Genomic DNA, 18,535 nt, shown 5'->3' with positions numbered 1-18,535 from the left:
CCTCAAGCACACTGCTAAACCTGCAGGCAGCTCAACAAGTTGGAGCTTGTCCTTCCCAAGGGACAGAGAAGTCTTAAGAATGGTCTTGGATGGAGTCATGGGTGTGAGATGTGAAGGAAGTGTGGTGGTGGTGGTAATGGTGGCAGTCAGTGGAGGCAGTGTCTGGAATCTAGAGTCCCAAATCAAAACAAAGTCTTGGTAAGCTGCTTTGATATGGAGTAGCAAGGAGGCCACTGTGTAGGAGTGCTGAGCAACAGTGGTAGGAAAGCAGTTGGGAGTCATTGCCACTCTTGGTTTTATTCACCCTATACTGGGAATCAACTTGGTGGAGGCATGGTGAAGGCTGTATGGAACAGGTAATAGATTCAAAGTGGGAGAAGCACGAGTGTAGCCTGTAGTGGTGTAGGTGCGATGGGGTGCAGGAGCTGTCCTAGAGTAGGCCATCCTTTGGAAGAGTGCCACTGGAATATCTTCCCCTCTTTGGTTCAGGCCTAACTCCCTCACGAGACTTGATGCCTCCTGCTCCCTCTTCGCTGGCACTCCTAGGCCTGTTTCTCTCTTTTCTGCACAGCTCTGTCAGTGTACCCCCTTATTAATTATGTGGCTTCCTCACAGACATTGTTCCCCAGGGGCAGGGGCTTTCCTGCCTCTCCCTTCAGAATATAGAGCAGAGCCAGGTAGACTGTGTGCGTACACATGAGTGGCTTAAGGCTGTGGGAGAGACTGTATTGGATAAAAGAGGCTTTCTGAAGACCAACTAGACAGGCTTCCTTTTGTGTGTTTTTCTCATCTACTTTCTGGATGTTGTTAAGTTGGAGGTAATAAACTTGGTTTAGTGCCTTGTATAAGGCACAACCTCTGGTAAGACATGGATGTAATTATATCCTGGTGAGGCCCCTTTTACTCTTTTATGGGAAAGGAAATTAGTGGAGCGAAATACAGATTAGAGGTCAGCAAGCTGTAGCCCATGGGCAGATCCAGCCTGGCTTCTTTTGCCATAGGTTTTACATGACTCTTGATTGTGCTCACACAGTTTTGAATTGTCATCAGGTACATCTGCTTTTCAATAGAATTCAGTACTTGTACAAATTCTCTAGTCCTTAAAATCTGATATTCTGGTACTTTACAGTAATGTATATTAGATCCCATTCAGAGCATTGCTCTAAAATTATACTGTATTACATTTTATAGTGGAGATCTGGTCTGTGACAAGTTGTTCCAATGAAGTTAGGAAAGCAAAAATTTGAACAATAAGAATATATCTGTTCATGAGTTTATACAGGCTTATTTCCACTGAGTTATTTATTTTCTTCAAGAAGCAGACTTGGAAGGGAAATTTTACACATAATCACGTTGAAATGTCATTGAGCATCTTAGGCTCCCATTCTGGCCCACTCTTTGTAATCATAACAGGCCACACTGTAAGTCTAACCCTGAGGATGTTTCCCACATAGCAGGTCCAGAATCAGCAACAACAGGCCACACGGCAAACTGCCTTTTTCTCTGACCCAGAGTGTTTAAACTCTTTATAGTCACCTGGTAGTTTAAGCACACACTTCTCAGCCGGCCAACCGTTTAGTCTTTTCTGTAGCTTGACTGAATAACTCCGCTACCACACCTACATGTGCCCCTTCTCTCTGTGTTTCTCTCCTTCGCTCCTCCCCCTGAGACTGTACACTGATGGTTAGCTGTTGTCTAGGAGGATGTCTTTCCACATCCTCCCCATCCCGGTGTGCACTTGTGAAAACCCACATTCTTACTTGAGGTCCGTGACAATGCCGCCTCCTTCTGGGATGCTGCCCTGCCTCTAACTGTGCTGGATCTGACCTGCTTTGGTTATCCTGCAGCCCCAGTCCCATGCTCCTGGGTAAGTCACCTGTGCACTTGTCAGAGTCCTCTCTTCTGACCCCATTAACAAATGATGCAATGTTTTGTGGGAAGTGAATAGTCAGTGGTTTTAGAATTGCAATGAATTGCTACAACACACATTTAGATGGCATGCACTGCGTTCTGAACTTCCCTTGTGTTCTAAAATTCTAAGGAAAAGCTGCCAATCACCAATTGAAACATGTACACGTGTGTGTATTGTGGTTGGTCATGATGGATTTCCAATACTGTAAACATTGAGACTATCTGTGAGTCGGAGCTCAGGTAAAGTGAGTGTGGGGTGACCTCCTGGGGCCTGTTTCTCCTGTGCTCACTGTCTTTCTGCAAGCATGCTGTGCTTTGCCTAGGCCCAGTGAGGCTTAGAGTCTGGGAAGCTTCCAGATCCTTTGTCAAAAGGAACACATTTTCCTGACAATCTAGTGTGCTTAGCAATGGATTGGTTTAACATTTCTGAAGGTTCCGCAGTTTTTCCTTTTCTTGCTTTTGTTACATTTATTTTTTTAATTTATTATTCAATATATTTTGATTATTATATCTTTTGGCTCTCCCAAGTCCTCCCAGATCCTCCTTTTTTCCCAGCATTTCTATCGAACGTCCTGTTCTTTCTCTCCTCAACAAACAAACAAAAAAGTTACAACAAAACAAAACAAAACAAAACCAAAAAGAAAAGCACCAAACACCACAGCCTACATACCCACACATGGAGTCTTTTTATGTCGGTCAACTACACCTGAGCCTGAGGCCCGCCCTGGAGTGAGATTACCATTCACAGTAGCAGCACCCATTGGAGTAAACTGATTTTCCTGTTCCTATCAGATTATCAGTTTGCAAATATCTTTCTGGTCAGAGCCAAGACTTTATGCCCAGGGACCTTTCTCAGTGCTGAGATTTTGTTGTTTTGGGCCTGTATAAGTCATGTATGTCGCGCCTATCAACCTGTGAGTTTATATGTACATCAGTCCTGTTACTCTGTTTCGTTAGAATTGTTTGCCATCTCTGGCTCTTGCAAATTTACTCCCTCCTCTTCAGCACTTGTCTGTGAGCTCTGGGGGGAGGGGTTTCATAGGGACATCCCATTTATAGCTGAGTGCTCCAAGGTCTCTTCTCTGTGTGTACGTTGTCAAGATGTGTGTTAATCACCATCTCCTGCAAAAGAAAAACCTCCCTGACGAGAGTCTTGGCATTAATTATTTACTGATGTGTAACAATATTACCCAAATGTGGCTGTGTCTATAAGTCAGGTATCTGGGTGCTGTACTCTTCAGCCACCCTGCACTAAGATGGTTGTGGTAGCTGCCATGTCATTTGAAGTCTCTTGTAACCAGGAGGAGACTTTCCCAAGTTTTGTGTGTTTTGGAACATGCAGTTCTTTATAGGCTGCTGTGTCAAGGTCTCTGGTCCCTTATTGGAGCTCCACTGGAGGATACCCGAGTCCTGCGCTGTGCGGTTCCTGCACTGTGAGAGCTTGCTCCTTCAAAGCCATTAAAGGAGTGCTTCCTTGGTGGGCAGAAGTTAAGGAATCATGCAAAGGGCTTCTTACCATTTTTAAGCACTGTTGTGGTCTGAAGTGGTTTTCTGATCCCACCCAGACTGTAGAGAACGGTTCACACTTGGTAGACTTTTTAGGAGGCAGGAAATTGGAGGCTGTTACACTCTCTCCTGAGAGGCCGATACACATAGATTGTCTAGAAGCAGTGCCATGGCCCAGTAAATCCTGTTGAATAAATACTCAGTGAAGTGGTGTATTTGTGGTAAAAAAAAAAAAAAAAAAAAAAGTAAGACATTTTAACTCTTCTACCTGCAACGTGTGGTTAATTGCTAAATCTGGTTGGATATTTATTTAGATTTCTGCTGGCTTCAGACCCCTCCATGTTCCCCAGTTTTCTTCTGATGAGGCTAGAGAGAACAATTTCTCAATTGTGAGCTCTTGGTGGTATTTGGGACTGTTGTTGAGTTTTCATTATTAATCCTTTCTCTTATGTGTAGCTCTTCTCCTGAGTCTTCTTTTCCACGGTTTCTTTCTGTCCCTTTCTTGTGGAATCTTTACTGTTCAAACTTTGTAATCTAGTCACCTTTTTATTCCTCACACACAGGTTAAATGTTCAATAAAGTCTGTATGGAATTAGTGATTTCAGTGGGCAGGATGGATTTATTTGCACATGATTCTAGCAGGTTTCTAAACCGAGCCCCTCTGAGGCTTGGGCTTGCTAAGGGTTGTAAGTGGGTTACTGGTTGGTATAAGATAGTTACTGGCCTAAGAAGATGCATGCGGGGGGGGGGGGAGTCAGGTGCTTTGGTAGGGTTTTGCTGCTCTCTCTCTGTCTCTTTGTCTCACTCTTTGTCTCACTCTCTCTGTTTCCACCCCCCACCCCCACTCCCCCAACCCTGAGTAATGACACCACGTATCCTTGTAGCTTTCTGCCTACTGCCCTGAACATATGAGGCATGTCCTTGTTCCTCTGATAGTTCTGGGCCTGGATGTGTATCACTCAGTGACAGTCTGCATTTGCTTTAACACTGTTGCTGTGGTTGGAGAGATGGCTCAGTTGTTGCTGTGGTTGGAGAGATGGCTCAGTTGTTGCTGTGACTGGAGAGATGGCTCAGTTGTTGCTGTGGTTGGAGAGATGGCTCAGTTGTTTGGAGGGAGCACTTGTTGCTTTCACAGAGGACCTAGGATCAACTCTCAGCATCCTCATATATAGTTCATATATATTCATATATAGTTCACAACCATCTTAATTTCAGTTCTTGGGGATTCAACTCTCTCTTCTGACCTCCATTGGTATGCACGTAGTTAACATATATTCAGGCAAAACATCCATGCATATAAATCTAAAAAAAATTACAAATGTTGCTGATGATAATAATACAATAATGGATCACAGATGGCTCCAGTTTGTTGCTGTTAGTACTAGCTGGTTATTAGCTGTGACTCAATGAAACCCTGTTAAATACACTTGATCAGGCTCTGTCCCAGGCCCCAGCCTTGTGCTAGTACTTTCATAGCAGCTTTGTTGGGTTTGGTTTCCCATTTTGTTTTATTGACTTCTGGGGGGTGGGGTGGGGAGGTGTATTCTTTATAGAATATTTTGGGAACAAAAGCCTCTTTGTCCTAACAGCTGGGACCTGAATTGGGTCTGAAAGCGTTCTTGCTCTGGGCCCTGATTTCCCAACCTTTCAAACAGAATCAGGGTGGAGGTATCCGTGGCCGCCTGTCTGTAGCCTTTTCTCCTTCAGGAGGGAGGCTGGGCTAGGTAGGTCTCTTCTTCATACCTGTGGACTCAGCCCACAGAGCTAACGGCAGGGAGGGGTGACTACATCACTGAAGCCAGTGTGACAGTCATCTTGGGATTTTGTTCTTCAGAGGGAGCAGATCTTACTGGGGCTCTGACTTCCCAAGTGGCTTTTACTTTTCCTTCTGAGTTATCTTGTGAATGTTGCTGTTTTCAGGTATTTTGAAACTCTGTGGATGTTATAAATGGCATTATGTGTCTCAGAGGTCAGCTTGGAGTCATGGCTCGTCACGAGCCTCCTCGCTGCTTTATTTTTAACCAGCACACGAGTGTCTGACTTCCACGTGCTCTTTCTTGCTTGTGGGCCGCTGCCAGACCCAGTGTCTTGTTTGGAAGAGATAAATGTCTGGAGGATTTTGTTTTGCTGTGAGATGCATGAGTCACACTTAGCATGAACTCTGTGCTTCCTCCAGACCTCTAATTATTTTGGGTAGTCTACCTACACTTCAACCCCGGGCAGCTGATGTGCTGAAAGTTTGCATCATGTGCCAGTTTGGGAAAGTTCTCATTAGTCACCTGCTCTTTTATGTCCTCCAAAGATAATATGTTTATTTCCTTATTGTGCCAAGTACCAATCCCAATCAGTATATTCATATACTGATCACGAAACTAGAAAGAAAATGAAGTTTTCTTCTGTTTGATTTAAAGCTGGCCCTAACCTTACACTTCTGCCTCTCAGTTCTGGGATGCCATGTTCTTCCATGCTTGCCTTTCTGCACAAGGCTTTTACAAGTAGCCCTTTATAATCTTTGTTGCCTATTTTCCTAATAGTAATGAATATTACCAAAAATTTAGGATTCACTTGTGTGTTTAACCCTCTAAGACACATAGACTTTTAGGATAGTGGTTTACAGTTAAAAACAAAAGCAAAATAATACTAGGATCAGCAAGACAACTGAAATATTTTCTATTATGTTCCCATTAAAGAGCTTGTTAAGCATTATCAAACTTATCTTTATTTCCAATAGGTTATGACATGTAGCGTGTGTAATGGTTGCAGCCATGTGTAGTGGAGCCAGACTGTCTGGTTCACCTACTTAACCAGCTGTGCAATGTTTGCGATATTTGTCAGATTATTTATGTTTCTGTGTCTGTTTCTTCTTTGGAGAGAATGCCAGTGGCAGCACTTCTCGGGGGTGCTTTTCAGGGTTTGTGTAGTGCCTCTAAGGAGCCTGGAACAGTGAGTGCTGTTGGCGCTTCGTGTATCATTCTCCATCTGTGATTGTACAGCTTTACACATTTTAAGTTTTGTGTATGTTTATTTATGTGGTCGTGTGTGTGTGTGTGTGTGTGTGTGTGTGTGTGTGTAGTACACGTACACCAGTATTTATGGGTATCAGATTCCCTGAATCTGAAATTACAGGTGATTGTGAACTGCTCAACATTGGTGCTGGGAACTGAGTTCAGATCCTGTGGAGGAGCAGTCAGAGCTCTTAATTTGTGAGCTATGTCCCCCAGTCCCTACATATAAACACACTCACACATATATGTACCTATATACATATATGTATGTATAAATTATATATATCAAACATATAAATATATTTAAATAAAAAATCATCTCTTTATGAGATTTCAAGGTAATTGATAGAATTTAATTTTCGAACACTAAATATTCCATGTAGAAGTCAGCTTTCTGTAACACCAAAGAAGTGAGAAATTAAAATGGAATAGTCATTATCAAGGCCTTTTATGGCATATGTTAGTATATGAAACAAAAGCTTGTCAGGGTTACATGGAAGATTCAATAATACAGTTCTTGTGGCTGATGTTATATTCAGTTAGCTGGTAGAATTCTGGCCTAGCATGCCTGAGGCCCTGGGTTCTACTCGATTTGTGTGGCAGCATATGCTTGTAATCCCAGCTGTGTCATGGTAGAGACAAGAGATAGGAGCTTAGAGTCTTGGAGGAGGAAAGAATAATGGTCAGTCTTCCTTGGTCAACTAGATGAGAGCCGGAATCTCAGAGAGACAGTTCTGAGTTCAAGAGAGGGGGAAAGACCTACTGGGAATTTGGAGGCATTATCCCATGGACTGGGGTTGTGGGCTACATATAAACGAGAGAACGGGTGGGCACCAGAATTCCCTCTCTGCTTCCTGACTGTGCATGTGATGTGACCGTGCACTTCATTCTCCTGCCCTCACATCTAGAACTTCTCTGCTCATGTTTCCCTCTTATGATGGATTGTGCCCTCAAACCTTGACTCCTTTTCCTTATTAAAAAAAAAAAAAAAAAAAAAAAAAAAAAAAAAAGTCAGCCTGAGCTATGAGATCCTGTTTCAAAAAACAAAACAAATGTTTCTGCCTGCCTCCTTCCCAGCATTGTGGCATTCTGCAAGCGTTTCTAAGGCTCTGGCTGCATAGACTAGGTGTGTTGGTAGTGCCTTGTCTGTCACATCCCACCCGAGGTTAATTGGAGTCACCTCAGCTGTTCCTTAGACTGCTGATGCACTTACATGCCATTGTTTTTGTTGTCTTTTATTGGGAACATTTCCTTGAACATTTTCTTTGAGTATCAAAAGACGTTTTGTCTGTGGTTGGAAAAAATGTCTCTGACCTGCCAACCAAACTTGAAATTGCATAAGAAAATGGGTGTTGATGCTGAGAAATGGTGTGTAGGCAACAACACTCTTGTTCTGTACAAAACAGTCAGTGATGAAATACCAACAGCACATGTGGACTCGCTCTTGCTTTATGTTTGTTTGGAAAGAGCTTTGGGAAGAAAGACCCATGTCTGCTGTTTAATGCATCTCATTTAGGGGTGGGTTTTGTTTGGCAGTCATTATAGGGACAACATAGAACTAATTCTGTACATAGCTCCTTGGGTCCCATTTCTTTCTGTTTGTATTGAAATTTAACTGCCATGTATGACTTGTAAGAAACAGATCATGGACTCTAGGTGACTTCTATAGAATTTCATTCTCCTTTTCTGTTATTATTATCCCCTGTTTTTAAGCAGTTCATTGTCTGTGTGTTTCTCTAGGTGTCTGTGTATCTGTCTTTTCCTCCCCTCGCCTCCTCTCCCTTCCCCTCCTCTCCCCTCCCCTCCCCTCTTTCGCTCAGAGACCAACCACACATATGATTTTTTGGGAGATGTCTCTAACTGGCCTGGGACTTCAGTTGACTAGGCAAGTGTTTTATCAACTAAGCTTTCTTCGCAGTCTCTTTATTAGTCTATGTGTTTCAAGTCACAGAAGGTGACTCATACATATACCTCCAGTACTCAGAAAGTTAAGGTGGAAGGATCGTAGTGAGTTTGAGTCTAACCTGGACTACATTAGCAAGGGGCTATCCTAGATTAGAGAGGGAGACCTTTTCTCCTTATTTCAAATTGTGTGTGTGTGTGTGTGTGTGTGTGTGTGTGTGCGCGCGTGCACGTGCCTACCTTAAAATGGAGCGTTTTACTTCTCTTGGCTGTGCAGTTTGGAAGTACTTACCCCAGTGCTTATTGGGAGGCCCTCCCCACCATTTGACTCCAGAGGCTTTCCATTTCTCCAGCTTAGATTGTGTCCATTAAACAGCAGCATCCCTGCTCGCTCTTGTCTCCATCCCTGGCGCTCGCCCACTTTCTGCATCTGATTTTGGCTACACTACTTACTTTTCAGTTGGAGTCACATCCTTTTTCTTTTTGTGATTTGCTTTTTGCACTTAGTGTTGTACATTCTCCCTAGGGATAGCATGTGGCAGATTTCATTTTTCAAGGCCAGATACTATTCTATTATATGTACCTACCAGATTTACTTTGTATATTCTAATTCTGATCAATATTTGTGTTTCTTTGGCATTTTTGCTGTGAGAGCAATATTTAGTATAAACATCCTTGAACAAGTATGTATGTAAGTGTTTGTGTGTAGTTCTTTTATTTCTGTGGTGTTCCTGGATCATATCATATTTCTTCTCTGTCTTTTTAAGGAACTGTCAAGTTGTTTTCTATAGCCACTGTGTTGCTTTCCATCTCTACCACTTGTAGAATTTTGTGTTCTCTTTTCTTCAGAGTCAGTCAACTGAGATCCTAAAAACAAAAATCCTCCATTCTTTTATATGGTCAACAAAAGATTTATCCTAATTTTTTCATATGCAGATTTTCTCCATAATATTACAATTATTCATTATTTTAGGTCTATCTGGCTAGTTTCTCTTTACACCATAGTGTTTGTGTGGAAGCAATATAAGGTTTCAGCTCTCAACCTTGGTCATAGACTTTAACATAAAAGGATCACCTCAACAGCACATAGAATCCTGTTAGCGGGGATCTGGGAAAATGTTTTTAAGGTCCCCAAAGATTAAAATAAAGTGAGTATAAGATTCGCCCTATGTTTAACTCCACCATTCAACTCTATAAATCATGAGAGTGCACTGGCAGAGACAGTTTTGATTTCTGAGTGAGGCCAAGATCTGAAGCCCTGCCAGTACTGCTGTGTATCAGCAAGTCCTTTGATAAGTTATTTTCATTAATAATTTGTTTATATTTATTTTATGCATATGAGTGTTTGCCTATGTGTATGTCTGTTCACTGTTTATGTGCATGGTCCCCTTTGAGTTCAGCAAGTGCATCTGATGGAACTGGGGTTAGGGGTGATTGTGAATTGCCATGTGGATGTTGGGAACCAGACCTGGGTCTTTGCAAGACCAGAAAGTGCTCTAAATCACAGAGCCATCTCTTCAGCTCCTGATGCATTATCTTCAGTGTCAATTGTTTTTTAATTTATAACAACAACAAATACCACCAAAAGAAATAAGTTGATAGTAGATTAGAGAGTTGATTCAGCAGTTATGAGTATTTGGTTCCCTTATGGAGGACTATAGTTGGTTCCCCAGCATCATGTTAGGTGGCTCACAGCCATGTGTAACTCTAGCTCTAGGGATCTTAAACATTCTTCTGGCCTCCAGGAACACTCACACACATAGTGATGTACATTCACACACACACACACACACACACACACACACAGAGAGAGAGAGAGAGAGAGAGAGAGAGAGAGAGAGAGAGAGAGAGAATATATAAATGGAGTAAATATTTTTTCCTAAAAATGTGAGTTGATAATAGTGGTATGTCTCCCTTTTTATTTCTGCAAATAAATAAAAATGAGTCAGTGAGAAGAGAAAACATGGCATCTGTTGATCTTTGGCTCTGACATAGCACTTCCGCTGGTTTCTGAAAGTGGTAACAACAGGACTGATGCTGTGGAGGTCTCACTCTTCATGTTCTGCTCACACAGACAATGCATTTATATGGCGTGGTTCAAGAAGATTGTGTTTAATTAAATGAATTTTAAAAACATTTGAGACCAGTTTTCAAAGTATGATACAAATAATGATTTAAAATAAAACAACTCAACTCAAAGGGATTCTCTTTCCCCAGAGCATTGGCAGTGGCCACTCTTCAGCCCTGCTCTCTCAGGTCTCCACTTCTAAATCCTCCTGGAGGTTTACTGGTTCTGATGGGAACTGCGCTTATGGTAATGCTGTCTTTAGCCAGGAAGAAAGCTGTATTTCAAATCTTTGTTTTCTTCTTGGGTTCTAGTAGCAAAATTATGTATTTTTTTTAGCTATAAAATTAGAGAATGACTTTGATGAGTATTATGCTTGAAGTTTTTTATTTCTATTTTTTGTTTGATTTTTCCACAAATTCAGAAGTGTAAGCAGTTCTCTACATGGCCCCTTCTACAAGGCCTTTGTAGTATGCCTGCTCTGTAATCTTTTTGTGTCTTGATGCATGGATTGTCTCAAATGGTCCTGTTGACAAGCTTGTTACCAATCTCTAGAAGAAAAATGCTCTATTTTCAGCATAAAGCAGTATCTCTCTAGGAATGTTCAGTACATTCATACATATATCATGGTAGATGGGCTTGCTTCTTGCTTATCTTTTACCTTGCTGTTTAATATGCACCTCTGTAAAACAGTTTCTGGTGCTGTGAGCACAAGACCACTTCCCAGAAGCGAGCTTTGAGATATAAATAGAAAACATGAGCAATTGGCCTGGGATTATTGCCACTACCTATGTGTGATTTTCACTCTACACACCATCAGCTGATACATTCACTAACCAGGGCAATATTCAATTGAACAAAGATGTTTTCTTGCCCTTTTTTTTTTTTGGACATTTTAAACGAGTTTTTTTTAGACGTATCAGGACAATTTGGAGATATAGTAAATAATTACGTATGCAAATAGGTTCCAGAAACTTCAGTGGTTCTTTATGGTCTCTGGAGAACTAAATGTAAGTAAAATATGAACTTCTTGAATTGTATGCATATGAAATTTTGGCATTCTTTTTATTTTGGTATTTATCTTTGCTGTTTAAAAAATTGTAACAGTGGGTCTGTCTCACCACTGGTGTGTATAGGATCTGTCTCACCACCGGTGTGTGTAGTGCTCATCCAGCGTCACTGGGAAGTTCTCTTCAACAGACTACTCCAGAAAGCCACAGTGTTCACAACACAGAGCTGTGGAGCTCAGTCTACAATACAGCTCCTGCACCTTTAAGGCTCCATTATCATTGCAGAAACAGGAGTGGAAAGCTTGCGAGAGCCAAGAGGAACAGGGAGTTTCTGGTGAGATTGTGTCTCCTAGGAATGTCAGAAGCCAGATCTATGTCTCACCAACACAACTACATAAACAAGAACTGAAATGGACAACAGCAGCAAACATGCTGATGAGGTTGGGGGAAAGCCAGTGAGACTTGAAACATACACAGGAAACTGCAGGCATTAGGAGAAGCTGAGAGAGGGAGAGTTAGTCTTCCCTAGGGACGAGCATGCCAACTGGGCTATCCGAAGCAACGGTCAGCCCTGCAAACGTACAGACAGACATTCTATAGACTGTTCAGACTGTACTTATGCCTTTAGGGGTGTGTGTGTGTGTGTGTGCGTGTGTGTGTGTGTGAACAAATGAAAAGGAGGTCATTAATTTGAAAATAACAGTGAAGGATGTATGGAAGCATTCAGAGGGAAGAAAGGGAAGGGGAAATGATGCTACCTCAAAAATAAATCACTTAAAAACTGGTAGTGCCACCGGACGGTACTGGCACACGCCTTTAATCCCAGCACTCGGGAGGCAGAGGCAGGCAGATTTCTGAGTTCGAGGCCAGCCTGGTCTACAGAGTGAGTTCCAGGACAGCCAGGGCTACATAGAGAAACCCCGTCTCCAAAAACCAAAACAAAACAAAAAAAAAACCAAAAAACAAAAAACAAAACAAAAAAAACCCTAGTAGTGCCAGTACAAATAGTTTAACTTTAGAGAACATTGTTGTTGCTAGGCATGACGTCTTCTCGTTCCCTGTGTGTGTGTTTCCTGCAGACCTCTCTGCATAGCATGCCTCCAACTATACTAAGCTATGGTTTGGTAGCTTGTCTAGCCCATTGTGAGATCTCTAGTAGCACCAAGCATTTGTTGTTTTAGTGGACTACAAGCACTGTGTTAAGGGTTGTGGCACACAGTAAAAATTTCCGCATGCATATGAAGGCGGCTGCATTTGTTTATTTGTGGGTGTATGACAGTGATGTGTATAGACGCGCAGGCATATGGAAAGGCCAGAGCATTGTGCCTTACTTAATGTGTCTCTTCCTTATTCTTTTGAGTTAGTGTCTCTCATTGAACCTGGAGCTAGGCTGGTGGCCCAAACGCTTGAGCAGTCTTCCTTCCTCCATCCAACCACACTGTGTAGTTTATAGCTGCATGGGTAGCTATATCTAGCTTTTTACAGGAGTGTTGAGGATTTGAACTTGAATGCCCACTGTTGTACAATTAGGGCTCATACTCAGCAAGGAGCTGCACCAGGCACAGCTGTAAGGCTTTTAAAGGATCATGCAGCCAGTCTGTATTCTCACACAGAGTTAGTTTTTGTGTTATTAGAGCAATGCAGAATTCAATTTGTGCTGTGGGGTTATAATAGCACAAAGTCAACTTGCTTAAGCTCCTGGGTGTGGTCTCCAGTATCACATAAAGAAAAAAAGAAGGAAGAAATTGAGTGACTTGGCTTCTGTGTACTATTGGGCACAATTTATAATCCTTTTGAACTTTAGTTTTCTTTATGAAAGATCCAGGTAATACTGTTTGCATCCTTATTATATAAGATGCCTAATTTTGTATCAGGCAAGCATATGACCCTCTTCTCTTGTTATTATTAGCTGCCATTCCTACCAAATTCTTTTGAAGGTCTGGGGATTGATGGATTCTGGCCATAAGAGTAATCCTTTCAGGTAAAGGGAGTGGGGATGAAATCCATGGGAGTGAAAAACCATGAATGCAGCCTTTTGCAATAAATAATGAAGCTTGCTGGGTGTGGTGGTGCACACCTTTAATCCCAGCACTAGGGAGGCAGAGGCAGGCGGATTTCTGAGTTCGAGGCCAGCCTGGTGTACAAAATGAGTTCCAGGACAGCCAGGGCTATACAGAGAAACCCTGTCTCGAAAACAAAACAAAACAAAACAAAAAAGAATGAAGCTCATAGGCATGACATAAGGGGGCTAGAGCAGCAGTCTGTATAGTGTAATTTTTAACACGCAGGAGACAGAAGCCCAGAAAGGGCATAGTGGAAGACGATGCTGAGTTATAAGCAAAATTCTGGAGTTTGGAGGGAATCGGTAGTCAGTGATGAGGGTACAGAATCCTGGTCTCAGGAAGCCAAAGGCTTCATCATTCTGGAACCTCACTTCTGCTGTGTTTCTGGTGTCCATTTTCCTTTGCTTGGGGTTTCAGCCTCAGCAACAGACATCTCTTTATTACCTGAAGAGTTCTTCGTCTGATGATAGCATCTACTGTATTTGTTTGGTAGTTCAAACACTTGGTCCTTTTTTCTTGGGGGTGGGGGTGGGGGAAGAAGTCCTTTTAACTGCTGATGAGACATACTAGGTGCTATTTAACAGCCAGGTTTGCCTCTGCCTGTATCCTGTGGAAGTTATTTATTGCATTCATTTTTCCTTTGTATGATGATACCTCGGTACCGAAGAACAGGTGGCAGTGTAGCTTCTCCAAGACTTAGCTCTAAAAGCTTATTATTTTGTCACACTTGAAGCTTCAAAACATTTTTATACTGTAGCAACTGATTTTTTTCAAAAAGTAAGGATTAAAGTATTTAAAAGGCCTGCACCACACTGTTTCAGTAATTTATACTTCAGTGTTAATGTTTTATTCTCGAGTGGGTTTGCATATTCAAATGTATTCCTAACCAAGAATCCAGGAGAAAGAACATCCTCCCTCACATGAGTCTCACTCTGCCCCTCTCCATTGCTAACATAATCCGAGTTATGTTTTAGCGTGGAACTATGGTTTTAAAATTATTCCCAAACTTACATATCTACGGTTTTGGAAAAGACTATGCTGAAAGGGTTGTTTTTATTTGCTTCATGTGGTCAGCTATTGCATCAGTATATTCTCCTGGGTTCCAGTCTTTTGGGAGCTCATGATTTGTGAACCACCATGTTATTTTATTTTGTTTGTCTCTGTAGTTTAAGAGTGCTGTCCTGAATGTGCTCTCGCGGACTTTGTGGCGGACTGCTGAGTTCGGCCTAATCTCCCTGCTCCCGAGCTGGTTAGTGTTTCTTGGCCAATGGCCAGCTCACAAGATGTGTAGGTGCGCTGAGCGTTCTCTTATGTCACCACAGCCCGGGTAGGTGGAGGGTTTCCTGCATCTGTGCAGCTGAGTGGCCACCTTGCTTTCGTTTTGGCTTTCAGTGGGGAGCCCTCAAAGAGCTTTTGTTTTCTGACTGTTAAAGAATCTGGCTCTGTCTTCCTCTTGGACAGTTACTTAATTGCTTATGGACAATTGAAAGTGTTTATTATGAATTCCATTATTTTAAAGTGTTGAAGCGATTGGTCAACCCAGTTCCTGTTGAGTAAAAAAAAAAAATGGTTTATAAACATCAAGAAGCTCATTCTTTAGTGCTTCAGCACTGTGATTTTCTTTTGTATTATAACAAACCCCTCCTATTTAGAAGTTAGACATAAGACTTACTGCTTGAGTTGGTCATGTTGTGACATGTTTACAGAAGTATGCACTTTAAATACAGAAAGGTGCACTTTAGAATTGTTGAGTCTAAGGTTACTAACAATAGCAAGTTTTTTTTTTTTTTTGACAGATAAGGATTAATCTATCTTATTCAATGGGAATTTAGAATTAAAACCATCTCATCAACAATGTGTGGAAGAGCAGTTGAGCGAAGAATATTTTGAATTCCTAATGTATTATTTATATTTTCTGGCTTTTCTATTAGGCATGTTTTAGAATATCACTCATTTTTCCTTTTTAGTGCGTTTTCACAAGTGGTTTTTCATTGAGTGGCTTCACTTCTGTTATTGACTACAACAGTAGAGAACTGTTGCTTGATTTCCACACCTGCTTTTAAATTAATATGTCCTCAATACGTGTGTTCCACAGAGTTGAGCATAAGGTACTTGTGCTCCACAGAGTTGGGGATACTTGTCACATGACAGTGCACAAACACCAAGTGATTCCTATGTAAAATTTACCAAGTGCAAAAAGCTTTTCTACACAGTATGTAGCCTTATCAGTTCCCCTGTTTTGTTTAAATACTTCTTCCACTTTCCTTCTGCCCATTTTTCTTTCCATATCCTTTCCTTTGTTGTGGTATCTTTTAAGAAGCAACCCCAGTCAGAAGCCAGTGGCTTCTCTCAAGATAGTCCCAGAACTTGTCATTGCCCTTCATCTGGATGGGACAATAACCAGAGCAGGGACCCTGAAGGAGCATTAGAGCCTGCCGTGGCAGCTTGCCTGGAACAGTGCTGACTTCAGTGAATGCCATAGAGGGGAATCCCAGGTCCATGAGGACACTCGGGGAAGAGTCAGCAAGCACACTGCCCTCCCAGGGATCCCAGCACAGTACTGGGAATTGAGTTCCAGAATTCGGAACAGAACAAGTCATTATGAGGTGACACAGCAAGAAGATGAGACACAGAACAGATGAGTGACACTGAGCATGCAGACACAGGCAGGGGCCAGTGCGGGCAGGAAGCCTGGCTCCATGCTCTCAGACTGAGGGAGACACAGAGATTTTAAACAAATGGCCTTATGTTGGAGAATAGGTGTTGCTGACTACATGCTGCATTACCTTAGCTCCCGTAGGGTGAGCACCTCTGTCTTCATTTGTACGCAGCTAGGATGGCTCCTATTGTTTTGGGTGTTTTTGTTTTGTTTTTCATACTGGAACGAACCCAGATCCTCACTTGTGCTAAATCCAGGCTCTAGCAATTCACCCCACAGATGCTTGATTCACATTTATTCCAGGGGCTTCCTCAAAGGGAAGGCCCATACAGTTGAGATCTGGTAGACCTTGATGATAATATGCTCTGCTGTGCACCCCACCACCCTTACACACACACACACACACACACACACACACACACACACACACACACACACACACACATATAAATATGGCCAACAGAGAATCTGTATACCAAATCTAAGTCTTTTCTTTAGTATGGAGGAAACAGAAGACTGTCATCTACGGACAGCACAGTCGTAAAAATATAGAAGGTCCTCAGTGTTTTAAATTAAATATAAGTTGCTGGGAGGACAGTGTTGGTAGCTAGTAATTAATCTTAGGTACATAGCAAAATACTTTTCAAAATATATGTGTTACTGTTCCCTAGAGTTACATCCAAAACTGTAAGACATTGGACATTGTTGGTTTGACTCCTGAGGCCAGTAGTTCATATATATCTCATAGTTAGATATCAGTAAAATCATGTGGTAAGGTTCATTTGTCAAATTTTGCTTTTACAGTGTGAAAATTTAAAGCATTTGTGTGACAGTGGTCTTTTGAAGGCCTTGTTCCTTACAGTGGATACTAAACCACAAGGATATACCACTTCTGTTTCCTCCAGTGTTCTTACATGTCATCATCTTGTATATTAAAAATGCTTTCTTTTATTTTGCAATATATTTATTTAAATTGTGCTTTGAAACGAAAGGAATCAATATTCTAGTTTGGAAAAAATAGCTTTGAACCATGGATGAAGGCTACGGGGACATGAGTCAGTTCTTACATTTCTTACAACTCAGCTTACTCTCCTGTTTGTTTCTCTGGCTCATGGAAGGCACAGGCGCATCTTAATATTTGCCTCGTGGAATAAAAAATTAGAAGTTTTCTAAAAGTTTCTAGTTTTGTGAAACCAATGTTGCCTATTCTTTTGTTTTTAAATTCTTGGCTAAAGGTTCAATGAATATAGTTCAATATTCCTAATAAAAAGATATAGAAAAGTAATACTAAAATTTTACTAGTTATTTGATGGCCAAAGAAATTTTTGGTGGATTATGAATTTTTTAAAAAAACTGCAATTTTTAATTTCATTTGATTAATTATGGAGTTTATAAACTTGAGTCCTGAAAAAAATGTAGGTGTTTAATCATAAAGTATTTAAAAACTTTGTTCCTTGTACATTTGTGTGTTTTAGGATAATCTGTGGCTTTCTATGATCATTCTCTCATAGTTAAAAGTCACAAGGATTACTAACTCTGTTCCTCATGGAAGGTAAATATGAATCATTTAGATAATTATTTTTGTATCTCATATAAATTAAGCAAATGTTACTAAAATGCCACTACAGTGTTTGTTCTGCCTGCCCATTTATGTATGCCATGTCTTTAAGTCTTTGAGCCTTATTTATTGCTCCCGTTTGAACAGGTGTCTCAATGCTTGTACCTACTGCAAAACTAAACACGCCAGAGGAAACCTGGCCAGCTATCCCATTGATGAACTTGTGGAGAGGGCCACGCAGTCCTTTCAAGGTAAGAATTCCTAGGATTATGTATGGAGTCTGTCTTCTTAATAAGTCATATTCGTCTCCTAAATAATACTTCTCGTGAAAGGTTCCAGTTTCTTTAGCTGTCTGAACTGTGTGTGTGTGTGTGTGTGTCTGCTTAGCTACCAGAGCATAGTATTTAATTGCTCAAGCTTTATTTCTATTGCATATGGTTTTGCATCATTTTTCATTTAACCACTTAGGTAACAACACACTGCAGCATCACCCATGTCTAGATATCATGGAAAGGAAAAGCAAGAGTGAATGAGGGGAGAGGGGGGGTGGAGGGAGGGAGGGGAGGGGAGGGGAGAGGAGAGAAAGATGAGAGAGATGAGAGGTGAGGGAGAGAGAGGGGGGGATAAGAGGAGAGAGATGAGAGAGGTGAGAGAGAGATAAGAGAGAGGTAAGGGAGAGAGATGAGAGATGACATGAGAGAGAGAAGAGAGGAGAGATAAGAGAGAGAGGGGGGAGAAGTGACAGAGAGAGAGATGAGGGAGAGAGATAAGAGAGAGGTAAGAGAGATTGAGAGAGAGATTGAGAGAGATCCACACAGCTGGAAATATCTGGGGATTTTTGCGAGGGATGGAAGTA

The 18,535-nt window shown here is 41.5% G+C and overlaps 1 protein-coding gene across 1 annotated transcript in view; it reads left to right on the top strand.

Moving 5' to 3' along the window:
- Cdkal1 (CDK5 regulatory subunit associated protein 1 like 1) overlaps positions 1-18,535 on the top strand; it is a 505,752-nt gene that overhangs the window by 198,829 nt on the left and 288,388 nt on the right. The window contains exon 10 of the mRNA XM_021216130.2: positions 17,827-17,930. Coding sequence (XP_021071789.1) covers positions 17,827-17,930 — 104 coding nt within the window. The remainder of the gene's footprint in view (positions 1-17,826; positions 17,931-18,535) is intronic.

This window comes from Mus pahari, chromosome 16 (genome assembly GCF_900095145.1).
Source record: "Mus pahari chromosome 16, PAHARI_EIJ_v1.1, whole genome shotgun sequence".
In the NCBI taxonomy this organism is placed as follows: domain Eukaryota; kingdom Metazoa; phylum Chordata; class Mammalia; order Rodentia; family Muridae; genus Mus; species Mus pahari.
This window is presented reverse-complemented; position numbering and strand designations above follow the sequence as displayed.